This window comes from Limulus polyphemus, unplaced genomic scaffold (genome assembly GCF_000517525.1).
Source record: "Limulus polyphemus unplaced genomic scaffold, Limulus_polyphemus-2.1.2 Scaffold451, whole genome shotgun sequence".
NCBI classification, from domain to species: Eukaryota; Metazoa; Arthropoda; class Merostomata; order Xiphosura; family Limulidae; genus Limulus; species Limulus polyphemus.
The window spans coordinates 58,040-85,038 of record NW_013666061.1 but is presented as its reverse complement, the minus strand read 5'-3'; the positions used below and the strand labels follow the sequence as shown (position 1 = coordinate 85,038).

The window sequence follows — 26,999 nt, the reverse complement described above, 5'->3', positions numbered from 1 at the left end:
TCGTGTAGCTTTGCGCGAAATTCAAAACAAACAAATACCACTAACGACTGATACAAGGACGGCCGAGGCAAAAGTCAGTTATTTTATATAAAGCTTATTAAAAGACTTTTCACTTACTCCCAAAACGTAGAATTCACAACTTATGAATAAATTACTTTATGGTTTTTACAATCGTGTCGCGACTATCTTGTAAGTTTTACTATTTCACATTCTGTAGCTTAGTTTAATGATTCATATAGAGGGGTGCCAGCTATATTTTGGGTGATAAGAGCGAAGCAGTATTTTAATAATAGAAATACCAATGTAAGATTGCAGTATATCAAGCCATTCTCTTCACTCGCTAGAAAAATATATATAGTTTAATTCAGCCACGTTAAATATTTTCCTCGCAGAGCGCAATTCACATTAAGTATCTTATATGGGTGGTTTAACGTGACTTTTTATTGTTTTCCCTATTGAAAATGTCCAGTTTTTCTGCAAGGTATTGGGATGTGCTAACCTTAAATTGTACAAAGTTTGCATGCGAAAGGTTTGAATTTAAGCACATTAAGCCACGTTAAGCATTAATCATCGGAAAGTTATACGAGTTGTATAAAATGACTTTTTTTATTCTTTTCTTTTCTGAAAATGTCCAGTTTTTCTGCAAGGTATTGAGATGTGCCTACGCTGAATTGTAAAAAGTTTATATGCGAAAAGTTTGAATTTAAGCACATTAAGGCACGTTAAACAATTTTCTCGGAAGGTTATATAGGTCTTTTAATGTGACTTTTTCCTTATTGAAAAAGACCAGTTTTTTTTCTATAAGGTATTGGGATGTACCTGCCTTGAATTGTGAAAAGTTTGTATGGAAAAGGTTTGAATTAAGCACATTAAACCGCATTAAGCATTTTCCTCGTAAGGTTATATGAGTGGCTTAATAAGGATTGCATAACATTAAATATGTGAATTAACAACTCAGTTGACAATTCAAAAATTGAAAAAAAAAAGAATAAAAAGAAATAAAATACAACATGCTCTTACAATGAATTTATGTTGTTGGCTTGATATGATGGGTATCTGAAAAACAATTCTTATCATGAACCTCAGTAGTAGTTCATAATAGGGATCGCCCAGGAATTTGACAAAAAGTTATAATGGAACATAGGGACAAAAACCGTCTTTACAAGCAGGCTTGTTCTCGAAACAACACCTAAAACCTTCTATTTCAATGGCTAAGGCTGCTAAAATATTAATAATAGCAAAAAGTTAATTTTTTTCGACTGTTAGACAAAATTCAAAATTTATCCATTTGTTCTTCATATTATTGTTATTTATATTATTCTTGCTTCACAAGCCTACAAAAAAAAAAGGACTATGAATATTTCAATCAAACCTGGGCAAACCTACTAAAAAACTCTTATGCAGGTCATAGGACTATTTTTATATTGGTTTTTGAAAGCGAAAGATAGATTTTATCACTTTTTTTATCATTTTTGGACAAGTTTTTCTTCGAAGCCATTCAAGCCTACAGCAAAACCGGCCATGTATATTGCGCCAAAATATATTCACAGCTACTAAACAAACTCCTGTGCAGGTTGTAGGTTTATTTTTAATTTGATTTTTGAAAGTCGAGATTTGCTCCCTCTAAAATCTTCTAAGTTCTTCTTTGCTACCAACATAAGCTCTTTGAAGCCATTCAAGCACTGTTATTCTAATCGTAAACGCTTCTTTTTACTAGAGTAAACAACATGTATATTTATAACAGTGTCTCCAACCTTATTATTATTGAATATAGTTTTATAACCCGTTACAGAAAAAACAGTTACGAATATTTTACTGAAACCTGGACAGTAGTAATGAATGCAGTATTGAGTGTGTCATAGGGTAATTTTAAAATTAATTCAAGTGCCTTAGTTTTTCGCCCTGGAGAATTTCTCCAATACCTTGACTTTCCGCCATTGAAAAAATCTCATAACACATTAATTGAGGATTCATCATTTCTTGAGTTCGCTGTTCTTCATGTGTATGTTTTATTATAGTAAAGTACTGTACTATCTACAAGCAGAGTAGTTATTAATTGTTAAATTATATTACTAATCTAAACAACTCTGCACAACAATAGTATATTAGCTATTTCACTCATTGACTATCATATATGTACATGTATGTATCACTGAAATAGCATGTTAATATGCTCCATTCTTCTGGGTGGCTTTTCCATAATTAACTTACATATAGTGGTAATATTGATAGCAGTGTCATAATGATTATGTATTGAAACTAGAATACTCAGTCTTTCTTTGGTTTGTGTACACCTCAAGTAATTATTCAGCCGATGGAGGGCAGATGCCAAACATTCAGCATGAACTTAGTGGCAGTGTGGTAAAGAGTTTCAGTAACATAAAAAATATTTGGCACACTGAAGCACGCTTTTAGGCAGTCAGCCAGTATCTGGGACCTGTCCTGGAGAGGCATAGAAAGCCCTCTTTTCTTCCATCAATGAAGTTCTTCATCAAAAATATCAGGATTTGGCAAATCTTTCCTGTAAAAATATATATAGCCTGTCTGATAGCAGAAATAGAAAACTCATGTGTAAGTTTGATGGCATAAGTTTTTGAATTTCTGCTGCTTGCTTTACATGCACATCAAATCTTGAAGCGAGGTTACTGATAATGTGGTCAAGAAACAGAATATATTCTCGGTTTGCACGTTGGTCTTGTCGTTGACTAATTCGTGGCATGCTAACATTAACAACATTTTATTGAACTACTATTCATGAATGTGTGTCAATAAACTTGATATCAAATTGTAGATTAGATTTTAATTCAAATTTTATTATTATACATTAATTGATTTCTAATTTGAAAGTAAATATTATAAAAAATAGTTAATATCGATCTTTGTGGGTAACACTGGTAGTCATCTTCGGTCGGATTATATTTTATGATGCCCATAATACAGCGTCTATAGTTTCATACGAATTATAAACTCCAATTTCCGATATTGGCAAGCTAGGATATAAAATAAGAACCTTCTACCTTTTCTATTTGCTGAGATATCATAATATTTATCGACTCCACCATATTTGCTCCGCCCACCACTTCATCATTTAGGAAAATTGTTTATCTACTCCTGCTTTTTTTATACACATATAAGTTTATAACCAATCGAAAGCTTTACATTTCCTTTACGTAAGTTTGTTAGTCTTTCTGTGTTATGTATGAGAGAAAACCTCTTATATTGTTGGAAAATTTGAAGTATTATAGTCAATGCTATTTTCCGAAGATAAATTAGATTTTTTAAACTCAAATATTGCATAGTTACGAAGCCTGGTAAATTACAGTAGAGTTTTGTGGTATCCGTAAAGTTATTTATAATTTTTTATTCAAAAATGCATTTATATAGTCTACGAAAATTATATTTTCTATACTAACGTGAATTTGGGGAAGGCTTACGACGAGGGTTAGCAAGCACGACTAACGAGTGAAAAAAGAACTTCAAACATCGTATGTAGTGGAGATCATTGCTTTCGAATATTTTTTATTTACTGTTCTATGTTCCAAGAAAAATAACTTAAATTTAAATATTTATTTGTAAATAGTAATAATAATAATAATATATATACATATATATTATATAGCAACCGAAACCTCAATGTACCTTACAAAATATTGGAAACTAAACATTATATGGTTACTGTGTAAGTATGGTAAAATAGGATGTTCATAAGCACTTTCACACCTATACCATTACTAAATCCCAACCACCCAAATTTACTGGATCAGAGAGAACTTTGTACAGTGCCATATCATAAATATTTTATCTCACTTTTACAAAGTAGTTTAGACATTTCTTGTTGCAACCACTTTATTGTAAAGATGCCGGCAAATTCTATCCCACTGTGTTCTCGGAACAGCGATTCGAATAGTTTCTGTAGGATACTTCCGCTTTTCGACTTATTCGATCGGCCCAGATTTTCTACAAGGTCATAACATAAACATTTTATAATACTTTAGACAATTGTCGTTGTAACCATTATACTGTCAACATGCTGTTAAATCCTATCCCACTGTGTTTTCAAAGCAAGTAAGTTCTGGGAATTGCGCTCCGCATGAGCTTATTAATACTGACGTGTCAAAGTACGGTAACACCTAAACAGGAAAGGTAATTCATTGCTTTATATTCGGTAGGTTTCTACTTCAGTCGCTAACATTAGAATATACAAAGGAATAGTTGTAAAAAGATTAGTTGAAACTCTCAAGAGATTTTCTGGGAAAACTGCTGTCCGTACTGAAAAAGACAGACAGTACTATTCATTTTGTTTCTTCTAGTTTCTAAGCCATCTGCTGGCAATAAAACAACTACATAAAATAAGTGTGTGTGAAAAGGTGAAAAGTATAAACTCTGGCCATAAGTACTTTGAAATTTTGCGATCAATACTAACAATACTATACATTTTATTTTGGAACCTCTATTTTCGTTATACTTTGATTACTTACCTACAACCTGTTACAGTGAAGAAAATAACAGATAAAATATAAAGCTTTATTGAAAATTAAAATGTTTGACATCAACTTACGAGGTTTTCTATTTTTAATTTGTTTGCAGTATTTATTATTATAAAAGTAACTAAAATCATAAAAATAGAAACATTAAGTGAGATAATGAAAGAAAATAATAAAAATCTTCATAGGATATAGAGTCAGCAGCTTGTGCTTACGCTATTCGATATGCGTGACGTGAGCTGCACGTGCGCCGTGTAATTTTCAAATTGTGTCGAGGTATTTTTAGTCAGACACGGTTCAAAGGTCAATAAAACAAAAATTAATAAATATAAATAAATGTATACTGTTATGAGATTTAAGCTATTTAGAATAAAAAATTGTGGTTTCCTGTAACAATTTGCAGTTATTCTAAAACAAAAAAAGGTAATTTAGATTTATTTCCTAATTTTTATGATGGTTACGAGGTTGGTCAAATCGACCAATAATTTAATATTGATTAAATAACGGATTAAATATAAAGTTTTATCCAAAAAACGTTTGATAATTATCTAGAAGGATATAGTGATTAAGCGAATAAAACTTAACAAATTTCAAATAAAGAAAAGTATTTTTAATCTTAAAATCAAAATTACTTTGCATGTTGGACAGTCAACATACTGAAAGAAACATTTCACAAGCAAATCTTTAATAAAAAAATTTAATACTTAATTTAAAAACCTGATATTTTGTACATGAAAGTATTGTAATGTTTACTAATAATCTGCAAAATTTTGTAAAGATTTGCTTAAATTATCAAAAATTATAGTACAATTACTCACATGGATACTTTCTTGGTTATTTTTATTTTATTTTTATTTATTTATTTGTAATTAAGCACAAAGCTACACAATGGGCTATCTGTGCTTTGCCCACCACGAGTATCGAAACCCGGATTCTAGTGTTGTAAGTCTGCAGACATACCGCTGTGCTACTGGGGGGCTCTTGGTTATGTGCTGAGTGGATTCCACACAGCCCGCATTCATAGGGTTTATTAAACAAAAAATTAATTCAAAGGATTCCAGCATTTTAAGTCAAAGCATTTTTCTTATCTTCAGCAGCCAATTGTCATTAAACATTTCAAAATTATCATCTCCATACACAATAATCTCACATATGTGAAGTAAGATTTGATGACATAAACCGAACCTTTCCCAACCTTCAGTATTCTCAACCCACCATGTAATTTATACATTGAATAGTGGAAGATGTGATGAAGCTGCTCTATGCTGGATGTCCTTTTGATGAATTGTCTTTAATAGTTCCACACGTTTGAGTGATTATTTAATCCAAATAGTTATTCATTTAACTCGATTGATACAATTTCGTATTGGTGGAACTGAACATGAATTTATAATAGCAAGATTAAGCGAGTGACCCACGCAATGAGTGTACAAGGCCCTACTTTGCATATCTAGAATTTGTTTTAGGGCACCAGGCCTTTTGCTAGCTATGGCGGATGCTGCATCATATCCTTGACCATGCAATTCATTCAGAGATAATCCAACATCAGTCCATATATTTATAATTGAACATACAATATTTGTTGTTCCGACCCTCTGTAGCTTAACAAAGCCAATAAATTCTTCCCTAATTTCATGGTTGTCATCTACAAAGCGGAGACATAGTGGTAAATGTTCCATATTGTGAGAAGACACTTCATGAGCAAGAACATAGAAAAATCCAGCCTTTTTTTACTTCTTCAACAATTCTTACTCGGGTTACATCATATCCTATGACATTGAAGTTGTCCTTTTGTGAGCAGGGAGATAAACATGTAGCTATTTTTGCCTTGTGATGATACAAATGAGCTCACAGTATTTCATCATTTTCAACATAATGTTTTAGCAAGGCCACAAATGTTTGGAAGAATTTACATCTTCGGTATCACCACAAAATGCTAAGCCTTGTTTTTCTAAGAACAAAATGACACGGACAATTTGATGAAGAATAAGTTTATTCTGAGTTATACGTGATTGAAGGGCACTGTTGGTAATAATATCAATTCTATTGGATGATGGATGTTCAGTGGAAGCCTTCAAAGCATCAGCAGCCTACATAGTATCATCAATTTTTACTCAGTTGTTAAATGATTTGTTGACAAGTGATACTTTAAGAAGAAGGGTGCCACTTGAAGAAGGGTAGCACAAGGACCAGAAAAACTGCCCTCCAATTTTGTATAATAACCATGGGTATTTTTGAAGCCAGGCTATTTTAGATTTGCTTTAGATTCACGAGAAAAAGAGAACATTTGGTGGTGCCACATGTTTATAAAGATAGGAATACTTTTCAGCATTTGATAGATTACTAATAGCTTAGAATTTTTCATCAAGGGATTGTGTTGGTGTCAATAAATTGCCAGTGTAAATGCATGGCTCAGCGACTACAGAAATACCATAACAAATCTATGATGAATCTATGATTGCTTTAGTGCAGCATGATGATGATGGTCCAGGAAGAACAGAAGAACATTTATTGCCAGCCCCAGAGAAAGACTGAGATGGTGACTGAGTTGTGTCATATACAGTGTCTGAGAGTAAAAATATATAGCAATTTTAAAGAGGCGACCATTATTTAGCTTTTATATAACATTACAGTTTATATAATAAATGAAATGTATAGTAAAAATTGTTGTTGTACTCATCTATATATATATGAAATATAATATCATGTATACTATTCATGGATTAAACACAAACTTTGTAATTTAAGTCACCAGAGATATGCATAGCACAACACAAGATAGCTATTTTAATTGCATGTCAAAGGCTATATTAGCTACTAAAGCAGTAAAGTTTCATAATACTGTACCTTGGTCGTCATTTCTAATCTTCTTTTGTTGGCCATAAACATTTGTTTATCACTGCAATCAGTTTCACTTAGGCACTTCATTCCGTTCATTAAGAAGTGTCGAAGGTTTAGCTTATATATATCATATACTGTATTGTCTCGCGACTCTTACTGGTATAGAATATAATTTTCAAATGGGTTTAAGATTAGTACAATTCTCAGCTCCTTCCTTGTACGAAAAAGAAAACCTACAAAAATGCTAAATCTCAAATCCACATTTACTTTATAGTTCTACTTCCGTGACATGATGAAGCTTGTTTGTGCTCAAAACCACGTGTAGCTGTTAGGTATACATGACTGTTTCAATTTAAGTTTTAATTCGAGTGCTATGACATGGATAGTTTATATAACATGGGTGTCATATTTAGTTATTTTTAGAAGAGAAAGTTTATGACAAGTTGGTTTACATAACTGTTTACGAATCATACGTTGTTTTGCGTGTAGGGTCAGTTGCTTTGAATTAGCAATTGTTATATTGTTGCATTATGTAACTAGAACTTTCTGAATTTTTCTAGTTGTTTTAACTGATATTATTGCATCAGAATATCTAGCATTGTGTGGAATCTTCTAGACATCGTCGGTGTATAAATACTCATCGAAAGTTTATTATTTAGATCTAGACTGCGTGATTTTGAATTTAGCAATAAAGAGCATATAGTGACAAGTTTTAAAGTAAAATTATCACAGACTGTATTGTAATAACAGAGCAGAGAATAATAATTCGTCTTATCAATTGTGTTCTAAAGTAATTGAATCAGCCTATGTGGATTTTGATAACTAACAGTGTAAAGAACATTTGTATATATGCTTGACTTGGTTTAATAAATTATTTTAAAGACAAGTGGAGTGTGTTGCTGTTTGTTTATTGTTCATATTTATCGCCAACTACGGTAAAGAATCCATCCTACAAAACCTAACAGTAGCAATATGGCTTCGGCCTTCCAATTACAAAGTGTCAACAGAAGCCATTGTATGCGACTATTTCAAGACAAAAAATGCTAATGCTTCATCAGAAGAATGTATACTATGTAGAAAATGTCAAATACCATAAGCAGCTATGCTATAATTATTTTAGCATAATGTTTTGACAACACAAAAATTGGGGTTTGGTCAAACCCCCTTGATCCCCCTCCCTGCGTACGTGCATATTAATGAATAATCAATCATTTTTTGAGTATGTGTCTTTCTGTTTCATATCCGAGCAAATAGGACATTCACAATGGTAATTACTGGTAAACACTTAGAACAAGTATCATCGTATTTTTGTACTTATAACTGACATAGTGTAAAAATTGTTGTTGCTACCTGCTCTTGATAAATCTTATCAATTATTTTTTGTTTGCTACTTTCTGCTTCATTCCTTGATACAAGCTACTGTTTTCCTATTATTATTTTACCGTTGTATTAATGTTTTTGTCACAGGTTCTTATCTTTACTTTGGCTTGGTCTGAATTTCGCGGAAAGATACATGATAGTTATGTGCGATTATCTAATTTAGCAGTGAAAGACCAGAGGGAAGGCAGCTCCTCATCCCCTCTCACTGCCAACTCTTGGACTACTCTTTTGCCAATGAATAGTGAAATTAACCGTCACATTATAATGCCCACACGGCTGAAAGGGCTAATATGTTTGGTGGGACGGGAATTCGAACCTACGACCCTCAGATTGTGAGCCAAATGCCCTAACCACCTGGCCATGCTGGGCCTATTTACTTTGGCTAGACATGAATCAGTAGTTAGCGTGTCTGGAGTGTGAATCAGGTTCGTGACTTCTTAGTGCAAAAACGGTACTTTGCACTTTGCGACCGTGGGTGTGTTATAAGATTGACAGTCATATCAAATCAATACTCGGCTAAACAAGAGTAGCCCAATAGTTAGCAGTTGGTGCTGTTGACTAGTTTCCTTCCTATTAGTGTGTTACTTAAAGATTAAGGATGGATCTGTGTATCTATGCAAAAGTTCTGAAAGAAACAAACAAACCCTTAGTTGGGTAGATTGATATCCATATAGATATTTGCTATTGTCAGTTAGCTGTATTTTGTAACCATTACGTCTATAATGATTAATGATTTTTTAAGGAAAAAATAAAGAGCAAATAACATATTTGTATTCCAATTCTCAGATCAAGAGATCAGAATATATTCAGTAAATCTGTAGATAGTCTGTATGCTTTCATAATACCAAGCATAATATAAAAATTAGAGAATCTTAATCACCACTAAATTATGAATAGATTTTTAAAATATATTTTAATTCGTGTCATGTTTTCTTCACAGATGACTTGTTTACAGCTGTAAACGTATGTCGTACCTGGACGCTCACTAGCTATGGAAAGGACAACAAACAGAATTATGATGATGGTATGCTCTTTACAGTGATGAGCTACAACATTCTTGCTCAGGACTTGCTGGAGAGCAACATGTTTCTCTACGAGCATTGCTCACCTGAATGTCTAACCTGGGAGTATAGGAAGAATAACTTATTGAAAGAAATAAGAAAAGCTGCAGTTGATGTAAGTCTAGCCAAGACTAGCCATTAGCAACTAAAAACTAAAAACTTTGGTACCAAAAGTTATTCTGTATGTAAGTCTAGCCAAGACTAGCCATTAGCAACTAAACAACTTTGGTACCAAAAGTTATTCTGTATGTAAGTCTAGCCAAGACTAGCCATTAGCAACTAACAACTAAAAACTTTGATACCAAAAGTTATTCTGTATGTAAGTCTAGCCAAGACTAGCCATTAGCAACTAACAGCTAAAAACTTTGGTACCAAAAGGTATTCTGTAATACCTCAGATAGTCCAAATATAATTAACTGGTATAAAAGCTCGTCAAAAATGACGAGAAACCATTGTTGAGTTATAGAATTCAACTAAAACAAATTTGTCTGTACCTCCAAAACGCACCTACTCTTCACTTGTTTCATCAGTCTTGAAGTAATTCTTTAATCACCACATTTTTAATAAAAACTATGCAGAAAAATGAAATGTTTTCTTGAAGAAACGTACGTGTGCACTCTGAAAGAGACTTAAATAGCACTCTTGAGCTTTTTCATTGTATTCTAGGTCAGGAAATAGAAAACATAGTGTGGACATTCCAACACAAATTTTCAACTCTTTCGACTGTACAAAGGATAAAAGATGTTTGGTAGTAATAAAAGTTTATTTTTCTGTATGCTTTAAGGCCAAGTAAGTAATATATATGTTAAAATACCAAAGAGTATTTATTAATTAACATTTATTCACCACTAAAAAGTTTTTAAACACTGACGCAAATTTTCAATTCTTTCGGCTGTACAAAGGATAAAGGATAATTAGTAGTCATAAAAGTTTATTTTTCTTTATGTTTTAAGGCGAAGTAGGTAAACATTACAAAAATCGGGGTTTAGCCAAACCCCCTTGATCCCCCTAATAGGCCTATTTGTAGTCTAATTTTAAGCACGACTGTTTCCATTTAAGTATACCTCGATTGATAAATAAAATTATTTTTAGAAATTATAGTTCATCAAAGGTTTGTTTATGCAACTGTGTACGAATCATCATTGTGGAATTCAGTTGTTGCGAATTCGCACTTGTTGTATTATTGAGTATTATTGCATCATATTATCGCATAATGTTTAGAATGTTATAGGCCTCTGTCAGTCTATACATACACATGCAATTAGTGAAAAACCACAGTAAATAGAACAAACTGTCAGAAATCAGGTATTAGAGAAACTAGTTTCAACACATTTGTGCATCAGACTGAAGAGGACGCAAGAATGTGTCGAAACTAGTTTCTCTAATATCAGATTTCTGACAGTTTGTTTCATTTACTGTGGTTTTTCACTAATCTATACACGATATTGTATTATTTTCATTATACACCTACAAAATGTAGTTAGTTAGTTAGATAAATAGCTACAGCTAGATTGTGGGTTTGTGAGTTTACCTGTAAAAAGTGTACAATAGACTTTTGATGAAAAGAGACAATTACTCAAAACTCTGGATACAACTGTGGTAACTAACAGTGTAATGTAAGTGAAATTATCGCCAATTGTATTGTAACAACGGAGCAGAGGAGAATAATTCGTCTTGTCAATTGTGTTTTAACGTAATTGGACCAGCCTGTGTGAACTGCTGTTGTTGCCTTGAAAACCTTGCTGGAGCCCACCCCACCTTAGTTGCTTGGGACCAGGATGCACCTAGAGCTAAGAAGCTCATCTTCAGCTTTAGGATGTAGTAATCCTGTCAGAGTGAACACATCCATGTTCTCCTTCTCATCACCATGCTGCATCCTGCAATGGAGCAAACCACATGACCACTTTTCTTGATCTTCACTTCCACAGTTTGTGTTAACAGCAGTAATAAGCCCTGATATTGGGTGTGCTTGAAGGCTCAGTTCCCCAGTCAATGGTATAGATGGTAAAAGTCTGAGGCTGAGGACGTCACTTGACTCCCCAGCAGCATCAGAGCTTTTTTAGCCATCACAGGCAGTTCGGCCCGAGAAGACATCACTGCTAACTTGTTCACTGATTCTGCGATTCTCCCAAACCAGACAAGATGCCCAGCAATGCATCTCCATCCATTAGTTCATTAACAGTGAGCAAAAATCAACCCAATGCTTTCAATCTACATGAAAACTTCACACCCATATCTGTAAAAAAGTTACTGGCATATCGGGGAAGCTGTGAATCTTCAAGGTTTGTACAGGATCCCATCTTTCTAACAGTCTTGGATGGCGAAACAGGAGTAGAACAGGAGCACTAGTCTGAGCCTCAAGCCCTAGTGGTTTGAAGATAAAGAGAGACTGACTGAGACCACGGTTTTACCATAAACATTGAAAGACCAGATTAAAATGCAAGGGTTACCTTAGTTCTAATTGTCAACGGTCCATCCAAGTGTATAAGTTAAAGGGAGGTTTAATGCCTGATTATAACTATGAACTAGGTTATAATCAAACAATATCCACAGGCTTAACGGTGCATTAAAGCTTATCTATTTTCACCCATAGAAAAATGTGTATAGAGAACTAGAGGACTTTCCAACCTCCTAACTTCCGTTATATTTTATTCAATCAGCTACACATGGCCATGTTGCCAACTGTTGTTCCTGCTGGGAAATTAGAAAATGTACACCAGATTCTCTGACCTAACCTCATCCTTCAATTACTATCTGGCTGTCACACAGACAGTGCCCAGTTCCAGTAGGAAGGAATACGGGTCAAGACTTCTGGGGCCCTATATTGTTGAACTGACATAAATTAAGCTTGTCTACCTCAGAAGTGCATGACAAAGCTCTCACTGTCTACTCTTAAGGACTTTTGTTTGTCTACAAAGCGTGTAAGAGTTATGGTGCAAATTATAAGGTTTCAGCATTTTGGGTGGTACATTGTTTCATTACAAAATACAATTCTGAAGCATGAAAATGCTGTCTGTAGTTGTAATAGGAAGTGGTGCATATTAAAACATCTGTTTGAATGAGTATATTTCGATCAGAACCAACTAAAACAGTGGATGCACCATGTGTGAATATATTTTTATATCTAATTCATTATTTGTGAATTTCATGTACTACTCACACTTTCCCTCATTCATGGATATTTCAACTTGGTTCAGTTAGAATATTCTTGCATTATTCATACGAGAAAATCCAGGTAAACTTGTGCAAAAAATACAGGCCAAACTGTATTTTTGAGAACTCCAGTTAAACTTTGTTTTTTCTCTCTCTTGTCATAATGTAAGTCCTTCTGCATCCATTGTCTTTTTTAATGAAATATCCAAAAACCCACCAATCGTCTCAATGTTAAAATTGAAACATTCTATTTGGATTAATAAAAGTCATAGGCACATTTTATTTTCCAGTAATACTTTCTAGGTTATTTTATTACAGTTAATCTCATATTTATCAGTACTTGACATCAAGATTAAATTCTTTGTCTCCTAGCTCTCTTGGCATCTTCTCACTTACTTTGCCTCTTTTTGTTATTTATTACTATTTTCTTTGTGTGTTTGCTTCATTTATGTTAATTTGTGTAAAAGCACCCATGAAGGTCTCTTTAATATTTTCAACGTGCGTTTTTGTTTACACACGCCCATTGACACAGACATATGCTTCCATTACACTTTGTCAAGTACTCTAGTAGTTTATACAGCTCACTTCTGGCTACCACTTAGATGACTTTTATAATGTCCTAGTTACCTGAAGAAGGTACATTTGATAGTGAAGTAGTGTCATCTGGACTTTTGTGGAATAAATGGTCACTGGTAAAATTCAGATGAACTGAGACTTAAAATACATTTACCAAGATTAAAATTTGCCCTTATTGGCCACAAACCTGGCATATCTTCTGCAAAGATTAGCGTAAAATCCAACATGCGTCAGGTGATTTACCCTACAGAGTCTTCATGGCTCAGCTAAATTTTCAGAGAGATATTCTTGAAATATCGTATGAATTTTTTTCTTCAGTAAATCCACATTGCCTTGGAAAATAAGTAGTCACAATGTCCTTTTGACCATTGAATTCTCAATCACTTTATCATTCTAACTGTCAGTAACTGAGTAGTAGTTGCAAAATTTAGTTAGTCCATGCATTCTACTGGACCTTCCTAGCTAATAGTTCAGAAAGCAAAGTACACCACTTTCTTTCAATCATTGGTTGCACAAACCAAATACTCTCTTAGCTTTGAAGATTAGGCAGAAATTCCATAACGTAGTGCATACATTGTATTTCTCATAGTGTTTGATGGGTTGGAAAGCAAAGGATTATGATGCTTTTTGGCCAGCAGTCTTCCAACTACCTGACCAACCTAGCTTTCATAATCAATTAATTCTATCCATATTGGTTGGAAGGCTGAAGATGGCATCTTGATTACACTTCTATATCCAATAACTACTCATCTGGCTTATTGAAGACTGCCAAATAGGTATTTGCTGCTTTCTGTTCACAATTGAGTGGAGTTTGATGACTTGTGATAGCATCTTTGTCCTCCCATGATTCATCCTCCTCTTCCCAAGACTCCGATTCAAACCAGTGCACCAAGGGTTCATTTGTGATTGTGGATGCAAGTTATCAATGTGTTCCATGTGTTTTCATGCACATTGCACCCATTGTATCTCATACAGTAGAGGAAAAACTTATTGAAGTACCAAGTACAGATTAATCGAGCTGTATCCACGTTATTTCCATACTGTTGGTATGTACCATAACCACGTCTATTTGCCACATTGGTATGTCTGTTTTTATATCATCTAGTCATAACACCTTTTCTGTCTCTGTGCTCTCATCCTATGCATTGGCCATTGTTGACCTTATCCACTCTACATAATCTTGTGGGCACTGTGGGACTTTTCCTGATGGTGGAGGGCCATAATTCTAATTTGAACATGGGTAGGTTTGGGGAACATCCTGTTGATTCCTTTTATATTGCTCTGTATGCCATCATTATATACAGCAAGTGCTCATCCCAATTCGTTCTGGCAGGTTTAACAAACTTACAAGCACCCACCTGGTAGTTTGTACTGTACACACCATCAGTCTGGGGTTTATAAGGAGAAGTACATGTCTTCACCACACTTAACACCTTACATCAAGCAACTGGTTGTTAAGGTTAATCTCTGCTCTGTGCAGATTTATTCCAATTCTTCAAGCTGCCTTATCCAGTTCTTGGCTAGTGCATCTGTAACTATTATGTCAGTCAGTGGATATGCTTTAGACCACTTTGTAAAATTTTCAATGAATACAATGGCCCCTTATGATTTCTGGGAATGGATCAGCAATATCCAGAGATATCCTCTGGAGACGAGATCCAACAACCTTCTATTGGAGTTTACTTTGTCTCAGCAAATTTTCTGTGGGTGGCAAACACTGTACAGTGTTCACAACAGTGCTGAATATCTTGATTCACTGATAACCAAAAGAACTACCTTCAGATAATGGCATAAGTGTGGGTTACACCTTGGAGCCCTCTTGTGGTGTGCTTTGTCTGGAGTGTCTCTTGCCACAGAGATATGGAGACTACTAGCTGCAGCAGTGCTGGAGCACCACACCTCTCTGGCTGGTAACAGCAGTGTAGTACACTTTCTTACACTTGTAGTTGTCTGTACAAGTGACACAGTTATTTTCCTTCATACTATGCTCCTCTACTATTACTGGACAGGCTTACCCTTGTTGAACTGCAAGAAGTGCCCATACTAGGTGAGGGTCATTCAATTGCTCATCTTGAAGCTCCTGAAGCATCTAGTTTGACACTTGTCCTTCAGTGGGGTTGTCTACTTTATGGTCTTTTGTCACTATGGTCAATACAGTCGTGGTTTTCACTTCCACACAGTGTCCAGAATTAGGACATTCCACGAACAGGCAAGGTTTCACCTTACAGCAAGATAGTCCACCTGCTTTTCTGTGATGCAAGGCTATGCAATGAACTATGCTGAAGTCATATTTTTGGAGTATTGTTATCCAATGTGCTATCATCCTCTTCAGATTTTTAATGTTCACTAACCATTTCAGTGAAATGTGGTTTACTATGAAGATGAACCATGATGATGCAAGTAGTGGTATAAATGTTTCATAAATACAACCACAGCAAAGAGCTATTTCTTCATTTCACAATATCTACATTCAGGAGCCATGAGCATCCAATGGGAGTACACAATTACACATTCCATTTTGTCCCACAACTACATTAACTTTGTTGCTGGTGTAAATGTCCAAGAGAAACATTCAGTCCAGACAGGGATAGGCTAGCAATTGGACATTCACTAAAGCAAGCTTTAGGGATTGGAATTTTTGTTCACACTCGTTGATCCAATCAGTGTGTTTTCACTTTTGTGAGACTATAGTGCTACTATCCTTGAGAAATTGGCCATAAATCATCGATAGTATAATGCAAAGGCAATAAAACTGCAAACCTCTAGTTTCAACTCAGATCAGAGCCAGTCTCTCACCATGGGTATCTTAGATGGGTACTTTGAGACTCCAGGGTTCTTCAAAATGTGGCCAAGAAACTTCCCATATTTTACTCGTGTTATATCACTCCAAAAATCCTGCAACAAATCCGAATTGTGGTATTCTAAGTGAATATGATTTCCCAACAAGGGTATGATAAATTAAACTGCATATAACAGCAGATCTGACCAAGAATTGTTGAGTTTCTAAATGATACAATTTGAGTTCCCTTTTTAAATGTGGAATGATGACAGTGTACAAAACCTGTATTACCACCCAAAGGATAAGAAAAACCAGTGCACTTACCCATAATGACAAGCAGACAGTCCTTTCTTCCCCTTGATTTTGTTTAGCTCTGGCATTTCCTCTCTTATAGGATTGGTTGTGGCATAACCAATAATGATGATCCGAAACAGATAGAACCTTTACATAGATCATCCAGTAGAGAACAGAACTAGGAAGGCACACTCAAATCTAGAATGTAAACTCGATTTCTATGCCCAGTATATGACGCCACCTTTGTTACCTGATAGCTTTGGCCAGTTGTCACTTTTCAGTGCTAACCCATTCAACCTGGATGCTTCATCCAATGCTAAAATATCCTTGCAGGCAGAGAAGAAGTTACCTAATAAAATGAACAAAGGTAATGTTAACAAATTTCTAGACCACTTTTTGCCTCCATGCTATTGCAGAATGTAAGTTATCAAAGAAACATTTGTAATTATAGATGGTATAAAACACATAATATGCCCACATATCACAAGTGATTTCAAAATGGAATATTGTAGCTTCTGTTTGCATCACATCTGTGTGGACTATCGGATTTTCTGGAAGAATGTTACAGATACTTAATTTCTTGTATAATGTCTTCCAGCCATTAGGAAATGCCTCTGTTTTCTTCACTAATATTATATTTTTAGTACATATTCTTTCCTCTGGACTGTGTTTTTATTCATTGGCAACTTAGCTACATCAACTAAATATCATCTTCTAATAATATATGAGTGACAGCTTATTTTGTCTCATCAGGGATCATGACTTATGTGGTATATATAGAAACCAGTAACTTTGGTCATGTAAGTATATTTGGTAATTAAGTCTCATCTATGTGAGACTTCTAAGATGGGGTATTTTGAGATCGCTTCCAAGACATTTTTCATTTCCACCTAGAAAGACTAAATCTTCATGTTTGAGTTCTCCATTTCTTTGCTTGTGCTATAGGACTTTCTTGTAGATTGTGATTATTGATAGCTCATTCTATCAATCCAAATGGTTGACTATTCTAATGTAGTGCACCAGACATAAGGTTGATCCTTCATATCCACCCACTCACGATTTTATGTGAGTTTCTATCTGCTTTTTTTAAGGCTACAGCTTACCTCTGATTCTTCAAGGGCACCAATCGTTATTTAACTACCCATTCACCTGTCAAAAACTGTACTTTATTTCTAAAATAGAGCTGTTTTTGAAATTGGTTCAATCATGTTTGCGTATTAAATCCATCCTGAGATGTTTCTTGGTACTTTAGGCTTTGCCACTGGGCACCTTTGAACCTTTGGCTATCCATGATCTCAGTTTCTTACAATGAAAAGTTATTTCTTTTTCTCACTTGCATTGGCTGGGCAATGCTTTGTTATTCATACTACTGACATATGTTAGATACAGGTTTTCAGTGAATATGTATCTATCTCAAAAGAAGATTAGTAGTATTGCTTTACCCAGAGGAAGTGATTTATTAAATCCAGATTGACTTTCTTGTCGTGTACAGGCAGTCTGCTACATTGTTGCTGGCATTGAATTCTTTTATCAGTCCTCATGTAATTTATCTATTCTCTATAAATCCTTTGCTGGACAGGTTGTGACATACTACTATCCTCACTTTGTAGCTGAAATTCTTTATTTCTAACATATATACTCATCTTTCAAGTGGTTTCGAACAGACCTTCAGGCTTTTTCTCATCAAGTGAAACATTCAAATATCTATCATTGGTCTCAAATACTAGAATTCCTCAGAAGAACATTTTGTGAGTCAGCATGTGGAGCAATTGTTACATCTTTACATCACACTACCTGCAGCATGTCTACACTTACCTCCTTCAACTGCTGCCCAGCATCATCTTTGATATTTTATTTTTACTTGATTGTTGTATTGTTTTTCCGATGGATACTCTGCAGTAATCTTCTGGATAAATATAGGACCATGTATCCTTCCAAAAATACTGTTATTTCAGTTAATTTAAGTTACACCTCTAGTGCATGCCCAACTTTTGGCATGTGGTCCAAAAGCAAAATTCACTCTAAATTGTATGTGTCTGAACACACGGTGGGCTTTGTCTGTGTACATTGTACATCCCTGTGTGCTTATCTCTGTGAGATTTTTTGATATTCTCTATCTTTTTTTACTGTTATCTCAAATATTTGGAAAGAGTGAATTTTAGCTACACTGCCTGTTGTATTGTTGTTGGACAATCAGCTGTCTTGTGTACAAGTTATTTTCTCATACCAATAATATGATCACAATACCTTCAGGTATAGATCAAACTGTTCACGTGGAATCTAGTTTTAAACACTTTTATACTGTATTTTCTGCTTCCTTATCGGTCATTTTGTTCTAATGATTGACGGGTGCCTCTCTGCTTTCTTCAGTCTTGTGCCTCTACATCTAGCACCTTAATAGCAGAAGTATCATAATTTTAAAATAACACTTAAAATTAACAGTACGTCAACTTCATCCCTCTCAGGCTAGGATATTGGCAAGAAAAAGTGGCCAGAGAAAGTATTTCATAAGCAATCTAAACACCAAGGACAGATGGTGCCTGGTAAATGGATAAATCAAATCAGCTAGAGGATACAAAAGTATGTGAACAAACACAAAAAGAAAACACGAAAATGTGACTATATGAAGATATGGATCGAAAATAAAGAAAGCTAAGGAAAAGGGAGAAAATTCTGAGAAAAAATAAAAGATTCGTAGTTCTGTATCGCGACAAAACCAAAAGAAATAAAATCATGACAATAGGGATTATGTTAATTTTCAACTTTAATTTGAATTCAAAAAATGTTAATTATTAGAGCGTTTGAAAACGACTGGCTATGTACAGAACACATGTAGGGTTTTCAAAACTGGCTGAATCTTATGAGAATTTAATCTATCAAAATGAAATAATACCATTCATGAAGTTAGTGATTAAAGAATATCCCATCTAAGGTCCCTTAGGCCTGGATCCTTTGTTAGTTTCGCGTAATTGAACTGTGTCAAGGATGTAACCCTCTCCTTACATAATCAATAGGGAATGAAGTTTATTCAGTTTAACTCTTTCACTACCACAATTTTATATATAAATAATTCACCTAACACAGATTTAATTTATCTTTAGACAGAAATATATTTTGTATTCTACAATGACTTATCTCTCTCTTAAACTATTTGTCAGGCTGAATGCAACCTACTGGTTAATTTGCTATACTGCATCTCTGAGATTCTGTGGTTCATGTTCTATTACCACAAAAAAAAAATAAAACTCCACACTTTGGACCCACCGATGTTTAATTATTGGTGGTGAAATCCACTATTAGGTCTGAGAAGAGTTGATGGTGGGTGGTGTTTACTAGCTGCCTTTTCTCTAGTCTGGTGTAAAGTGGCTCTGCGTGAACTTCAACACAAACAGAGTTATTTCATGTAATATCAACGTGACATTTTTAGAGGTAATTGCCTGAAATATTTCACAGATGATTATGTTCTGAGATTATAAGAAATATTATGTGAAATGATTAATTGTGCATTTATTTCCTGAAATTACAAGTTGATATGTTATAATATTTCAATTAGCTGGTTAATTATTAATTTTACTGCTTACTCACCATATTATCCCACCCCAAATTTCACAGGAAAAAAGACTTAACAATGTCCCATTAATAGACTCTTACAATTGAATTTATCGTTAGTAAGTTTTACGTGTGCTTTGCTATTTTTTTTCATTCGTAAAACTTTTCTTTCACTCAGCAAAAAAAGAAAAAAGGAAAATGATACAATGAGATTCTGTTAATTTTTTTCATTTGATTGGATTCCTAGATAGTAGTTTCATAACCCAAAAGAAGAATTTCTCTCTTTATGTTTAGGGAAAGAATTAAGCAGTTGATCAAATTATTTTTAAAACAATGTTTGCAAAGTGCTTCAGAACAAAACAATGCCATAACCATTTTTACAACTAGATGAGTTTCTAGAGGCTTATTTTGATAATCTTCTGGCAAACTTGCATTGAGAGACTTGGTTATGAAAATAAGTATTACTACTCTAAATGTATCTCTAAGGTTTAAAAACCACTTGTTACTTTTCCAACGATTTTACTACATTACACAACGGCTAGCTAAGAATGTTCTTAAATGATGTGGGTAGGTTCTACTAGCTCTTTCAACTTATTTTCTTGACATTCATTAGTGCAAGTACACAAATGTTAGTCCCCCAGTGGCACAGTGGTATGTCTTCGGACTTATAGTGCTAGAAACCAGGTTTCGATACCCGTGTTGGGCAAGGCACAGATAGCTCTTTGTGTAGCTTTATGCTTAATAACAGAAAACAAACACCAATGTTAATATCGTAGATTTATATTTACCTTATGTTTTTACCGATTGTATACATATGTATACATCCTGTTTAAATTAATTAAGAAATGCCGAGTTTCTTATACAGCATTGAAAATAATTATGAATACATGAATATAATTGGTATGAAATGCAATTGTATTGGGACTGATCTTTCTCCACAGTATTAAATTGAGGTGTAACAATGGAGTACAGTCACAAGTTGATAGTTTACACTGTAGTTGGCTGACATTACATTCATGATTTCCAGTAAAGAAATGAGATATGAAAAAATATAGAAATCAAAGTTGTGGCTGGTGATAGCTAGTCTGTGTGACAGATTGAGCCAAAACGTCACGTTTCCATAAGAGTTGTCTGGAAAGTCTAAAGATGGTACTTGAAACTAGTGCTGTTGATAATAGAAGCTGTCGAGATTGAAAGCCCAAACTATTTAAAAGTAGTTTTAAGGTACTAGGGGTATGCGATTTATGTGATATAGGAAACTCTAGTAAAGGTCTTGCCAATGATCTAACTGTAAGAAAAAGTATGAATTGTGAAAGGTAAACATTAGCATGAAGTGGCCTCAATGGATCTAGCTGAGCAAAACAAGAGAGATAATTAAACCAAAAGGCTGAAACGGGTATCATGTCATTCCTTCAGAAACAAGACCTATTAGGCAGGGATTTATCTTCCAGCAAAATAGTGATCCTAAGCTTGCGCAACGAATGGGGTAAAATGATTCCTGGAAGAAAAAGAGTCCGAGTGATAATCTCACCATATATTTCCAATTACTCATTGTATGTGACTCCTGTATACGCACCACTTGTGTGTTTACATAATTATTTTCAATGCTGCACATTACATAAGTTGGTTTGATTTTTCTGCTTCTGACGTAACAGTAATATTCAAGTTAGGTTGTTGGGACACTAGGAAAATTCCTGGTGGGCCAACAGTCCATCAAAAAAAAAGTTTATTTTTAAACACTATTTAAATAGGACTTAATCGTGTACCCAATTTCCTGTTTATGAAGCAATAAATGAGTAATAATACCACTCTTTTAAAATTATTTTTGTATGAAGTAGTTTGAGTTTATGCAATTTTGGGACTGTATAGGCCTATACTTTACTAAGATGGGTAATAAATGTAATAAGGTTTGGAATGTAAGTGAACAATTTTGTCAAACGTAATTTTGTTTAGTTTGTGAACTGTATGAATGGTACTGTTATATGTTATATACAATGTATCCAGCTTTAAGCGCAGCACCCCACTCAGTTTGTTTTCGTAATCCGTCTCTGCCGATATCTTTGGAGGGCTAGTATAGAAATAGTTTTCCTGGTTTATTTTCAATCCCTAATTCACCTGCTAATATGTAAATTGTAAAGTCTAAAATTTACAAAATTGTGTGGCTAAATTAACCAAACTATCTTGTAACTACTGCATTGTTTTTATCTAAAAAACAACAACAACATTTTGAATATCATTAATTAAAAGGGAAGAAAAAGATGTAACATAAATATAATAGCTCAAATAAAGCAACAAAACCTCTACTATAATCTTCAGTGTCTCAAGCTATATCACTTTTAGTCAGTCGCCTAGATCAACGATGAGATTTATAAACTAGTGTACTTATAATGAATTAAATGTTGTTAGGATAGAGAAGGAAGTTATGTAAGTGGACTTAGTTAAAATGCTTTGACTTATATATAATTATTTACGACACATTTCAGAATGAGGAGACAATATACATGAACCACAACAGCCTTTTCAAAATATGAATCTCTTCCTCCTGATCTGTAGTTCTGATGGCACTTTTGGGCATATCTCATAAACAACAGTGATAAGAGAAGCAGTTGAAGCTATTTCAGTCCATATATATTATCTCCTAATTATAGGCACACAACCTAATTATTTCATAAAGTTTGTTTTTGCTGTTGTGATTAATAAGTTCTCACACATCAAAGATTGTATCGTACAAGTAGAGAATTTACATAATGCTTATGTTATATAACTTACATTATTTTTATGTTAACAGGTTATATGCTTCCAAGAAGTCCAGGTTAATCACTATCACATGTTCTGGAAACCTCAGCTAATGAGAAATGGTTAGTGTTCTGCATCAAAAGTCATGAAATTATACATTGAAATATGAAATATATAATTTTGTGTGAAAGGATAAGGCTTAACTCAGTGTAGTAAACTCCTTTTTGTGAGAAAATAATCTATTATATAATTGCAAATAAAACACTTAAGCTTTCTTTATTAGATACTAGATCATTCTTGTGAACGTAGTTGATAGGTGTTAAAACAACAATATATCTGACCAGGGTTATAGTTTGGACAGCAACTGTATCATCAACGTTTCTTGATTTAACTCAGGCTTTAGTTTATCTATCATCAATTTCATGGTAGTGTAGTGTGTGCATTATATGTTAATATATAAATGAAATGTGGTAATGGTATTCTAAAGTAAGATTTTTTTCTAACTAATTTACTCAATTTTATGTTTTATGTTTTTTTTTCTCATTACTTTTTGGATTCTAGATAAACAGCGTGTTTGTAATTATTACTATTTTATTCTTCTACATTAATAACTTCATAAATTGCATTTTTTTATTTATTAGCAAACTATGTTTGTATCATTCAGCTAATATATCTTTAGAACTGCTCTAAGTTTATGCACTGTGGGATAGGGAGGGTCTTTATATTTATAGTTATAAATTAGTGCATTTATTGGGATAAAGTAAAATGTATAGCTTGTATACGTGTTTAGTAATATTCTGTATCCTAAAGTTTATTTTCTCAATACTTTGGTTTTCCAAAAAATAAATTTATTTACACTTTAAGTAATATATATGAAACAGACTATACTAATTTTTAAAACATCACAAAATTGTACTTATGTACCCGTGAGTTTTCTTCATCAAAAAGTTTTTAAACAGTGAAAATTTTCTTTCTAAATATTTTTTACCGAGGCATAGCAGCTCATAGAATGGCCCCGAGTTTTTTTTTTTTTTATCAAGCACAAACGTTTAGCTCATAGCTCTATCTATTGACCGATTTGAGGTCTAATTACAGCCACGGCGATTGAGGATTCCCTTTGTTTCATGTGTAAATCAACAATAAAAATCATATAAAGAAGCACAAATATAGTTCTTGAAAGATATAAGTTATCTACATCTATTAATTTATATCTAATGGATTACTTAACTTGTTGGATATACTGTTTTCTAAATTAGTTTTCTGTTTTGTAAATAACCTTATTCATAAGAACTGTAATACTGTGTTACGCCTCCAGTCGTTAGATGATTTCCCGTAACTTCGTTCCGACGAAACTTTAGCGACACAAGTCCTTTCTTAAATAAAACTGGTTTATTGTTTCTGAATATAACTTTACGATACACTTAATTTCAACAGTCGCTCTATAACGACGCTATGTCTCACGTGGCCAACAATATTTTGTCCGCATACATTCAGTTACTCATTACCTCTGTTCCCCGTCACGTTGTCAACGTCTTATATATACAAGACTAACACATATCTAGTAGTCTCCCGATAATTCACGAAGGTTCGAGAGAAGGAGTGGCGTGATACTAGTCACGTGACCTCGCTGACGCAACAACTACTTCATCACAATATAGTTTGTATACTGAATCAACTTTGGTCTCGTCAACATTGTAGTTCATTCTTGAACAATCCAGATTATTTGCTTTCTTACTAATTTAATGATTTGGAAAAAGAATATTAAATAAGGTGTCTCATTTGGATTTGAACCAAACTTTGCAATTTGTTACTTATCTGTCTTCCTTGAAATCTTTATTAAGACAGTTAAAGTTTTATTTCCTTACACTTGATCTGGCTTTCGATACAGTGAGAACTCATACCAGTTGCTTAGACAATCGTTATCTGAGTAATATAGAGCTCATATTGATCTTGTAGAAAAACTACTAATTTAGTTATAAAACATCCAGACATTAGTAATAAAACAATAGTTAAATTCAAACAAAGTAATTATGTTAGTTTAACCGTTAATGGATGACATAAAAATTTGTGAAATCAAAGAAAGATTGAACATTTAGGATAGAAATAAAACTACATAATTTACTCTTGCATTTAAAGAAAGACAAAACTGTAGCTGATAGCTTTTATCAGACAAACCAAATATATGTGCAAGACTAACAGTTACAAAGTTGGATATTTATAATCATAGGTTCTTTGTATTTTCTTTTAAGTACGTTTTTTCAGGTACATAAGTAGTGAATGCCAAAGACAGTTTTCAGTTTTCTATTTCCTCTTCGAATCTTAAGTTTAATGATAATGTTACAGTAAATTGTATAAATCCAGTTTTGATGAAGCCTGTCTGCTTAATGTTCCATTGCAAGAAACATTTAATATATTTACTAAGTTAGTTTTTTCATCTTCAGTTATAGTGAATCAGTTGTCAAGCATGTTTTTTTTATAAATTGTTATTAAAAATCACATTTTATGTTTAATGGTTTTTATGTATGACCAGATTGATGAGGGTGAATATGAGATCAAAGCTTTTACCTGTTATGATTAACCTGTTTTTTGAACAATCTTGATAAATAATGGTTAGAAAAATATTGTTTTGGTTTTAAACCATTTTATTTTAGACATGTTCTTAAGAAATTCTTGCACTATATAAATAGTAATCACCTAAAATACACTTTTACAGATTAATGTAAACATGGATCTAGTTTAACTTTCTAAACAGTTACGTTGATAGTGTAATATCTGATACCAATTTAATGAAAGTTCTTGTGAATCGTATGTAAACTTAAAGAATTCTAAGTAGTTATTCTTTGTTACACGAAAGTTATCGAAGGTGAAATCCCTCCTGTGCTGAGACGACACTTAGGAACCGGTGCTGAACTCTAATTTCGTTGATACAAAGGGATGAGAATGGTGGTATATTCCCCCTGGATGGGATGCCATTCCATCTCAGGCTTAACCTGATAGCTATCAACTGGTACCCATCATACAGTTGGATAGACTGAAACAATTGGGACACAACAATATGTCGCGACAAACCTTCGAATTTGCAACAAATCGGCTACCAGTCACTCAGCCACAAAACTCCTTTTGTTAAAGCTTTTGTTAAATGTAATTAATTTAATAGTTGCTTCATTGACAATATTATAAAAAAACAGGTTGAAAAAACTGCATACTATCAAAGTTTTAAAGTTTGAAATGTTTAAAACTAATAATAATGTAGGACAACTATGACGGCACGATAAAAGAAGTTTCACTTCTGAACAAATTTATCCAGAGGTGCAAACCAGATGAGATGTGTGTTTCAACCTTTTGTAAGAATTAGAAACTTTTTTTTCTTGTTCATCTTAAATATAAACCAGTGATCCTTTGTCACCTATACATTCACGTTTCTTAGTTCAAATAGTTATGTGGATGAATTATGTAAAACCCATCACCAAATAGCTTTCTACTCCTACAAAATAACTAATGAACCTGAGAACATATATCAAATGGCATATTTGGACAAAGTATGTTTGATGTTTCTACAACTTGTGAGAATCTGAGGATAAGTAGCAATTACCAATTCAAAAGTTTGATAAGTAGCAATTACCAATTCAAAAGTTTGATACGTAGCAATTACCAATTCAAAAGTTTGATACGTAGCAATTACCAATTCAAAAGTTTGATAAGTAGCAATTACCAATTCAAAAGTTTGATACGTAGCAATTACCAATTCAAAAGTTTGATACGTAGCAATTACCAATTCAAAAGTTTAATAAATAGCAATTACCAATTCAAAAGTTTTAGAAATAGCAATTACCAATTCAAAAGTTTGATAAGTAGCAATTTCCAATTTAAAAGTTTAATAAGTAGCAATTACCAATTCAAAAGTTTAATAAATAGCAATTACCAATTCAAAAGTTTAATAAGTAGCAATTACCAATTTAAAAGTTTTAGAAATAGCAAGTATCAATTCAAAGTGATAAGTAGCAAATACCAATTCAAAAGTTGGATAAGTAGCAATTACCAATTTAAAAGTTTAATAAGTAGCAATTACCAATTCAAAAGTTTGATAAATAGCAATTACCAATTCAAAAGGTTAATAAGTAGCAATTACCAATTCAAAAGTTTAAT

At 33.5% G+C, this 26,999-nt stretch overlaps 1 protein-coding gene across 2 annotated transcripts in view; it reads left to right on the top strand.

Moving 5' to 3' along the window:
- The window catches only part of LOC106458365 (protein angel homolog 2-like), a 68,253-nt gene that overhangs the window by 33,381 nt on the left and 7,873 nt on the right, over positions 1-26,999 (top strand). The window contains exons 1-3 of one of the 2 annotated variants that reach the window (XM_013917874.2): positions 3,358-3,485; positions 9,646-9,881; positions 22,906-22,975. In XM_013917874.2, the coding sequence (XP_013773328.1) occupies positions 9,732-9,881; positions 22,906-22,975 (220 nt within the window). In that variant the 5' untranslated portion in view covers positions 3,358-3,485; positions 9,646-9,731. Of the gene's footprint in view, positions 1-3,357; positions 3,486-9,645; positions 9,882-22,905; positions 22,976-26,999 lie in introns of those variants that run through there. The other variant, XM_013917872.2, reaches the window with a different exon arrangement.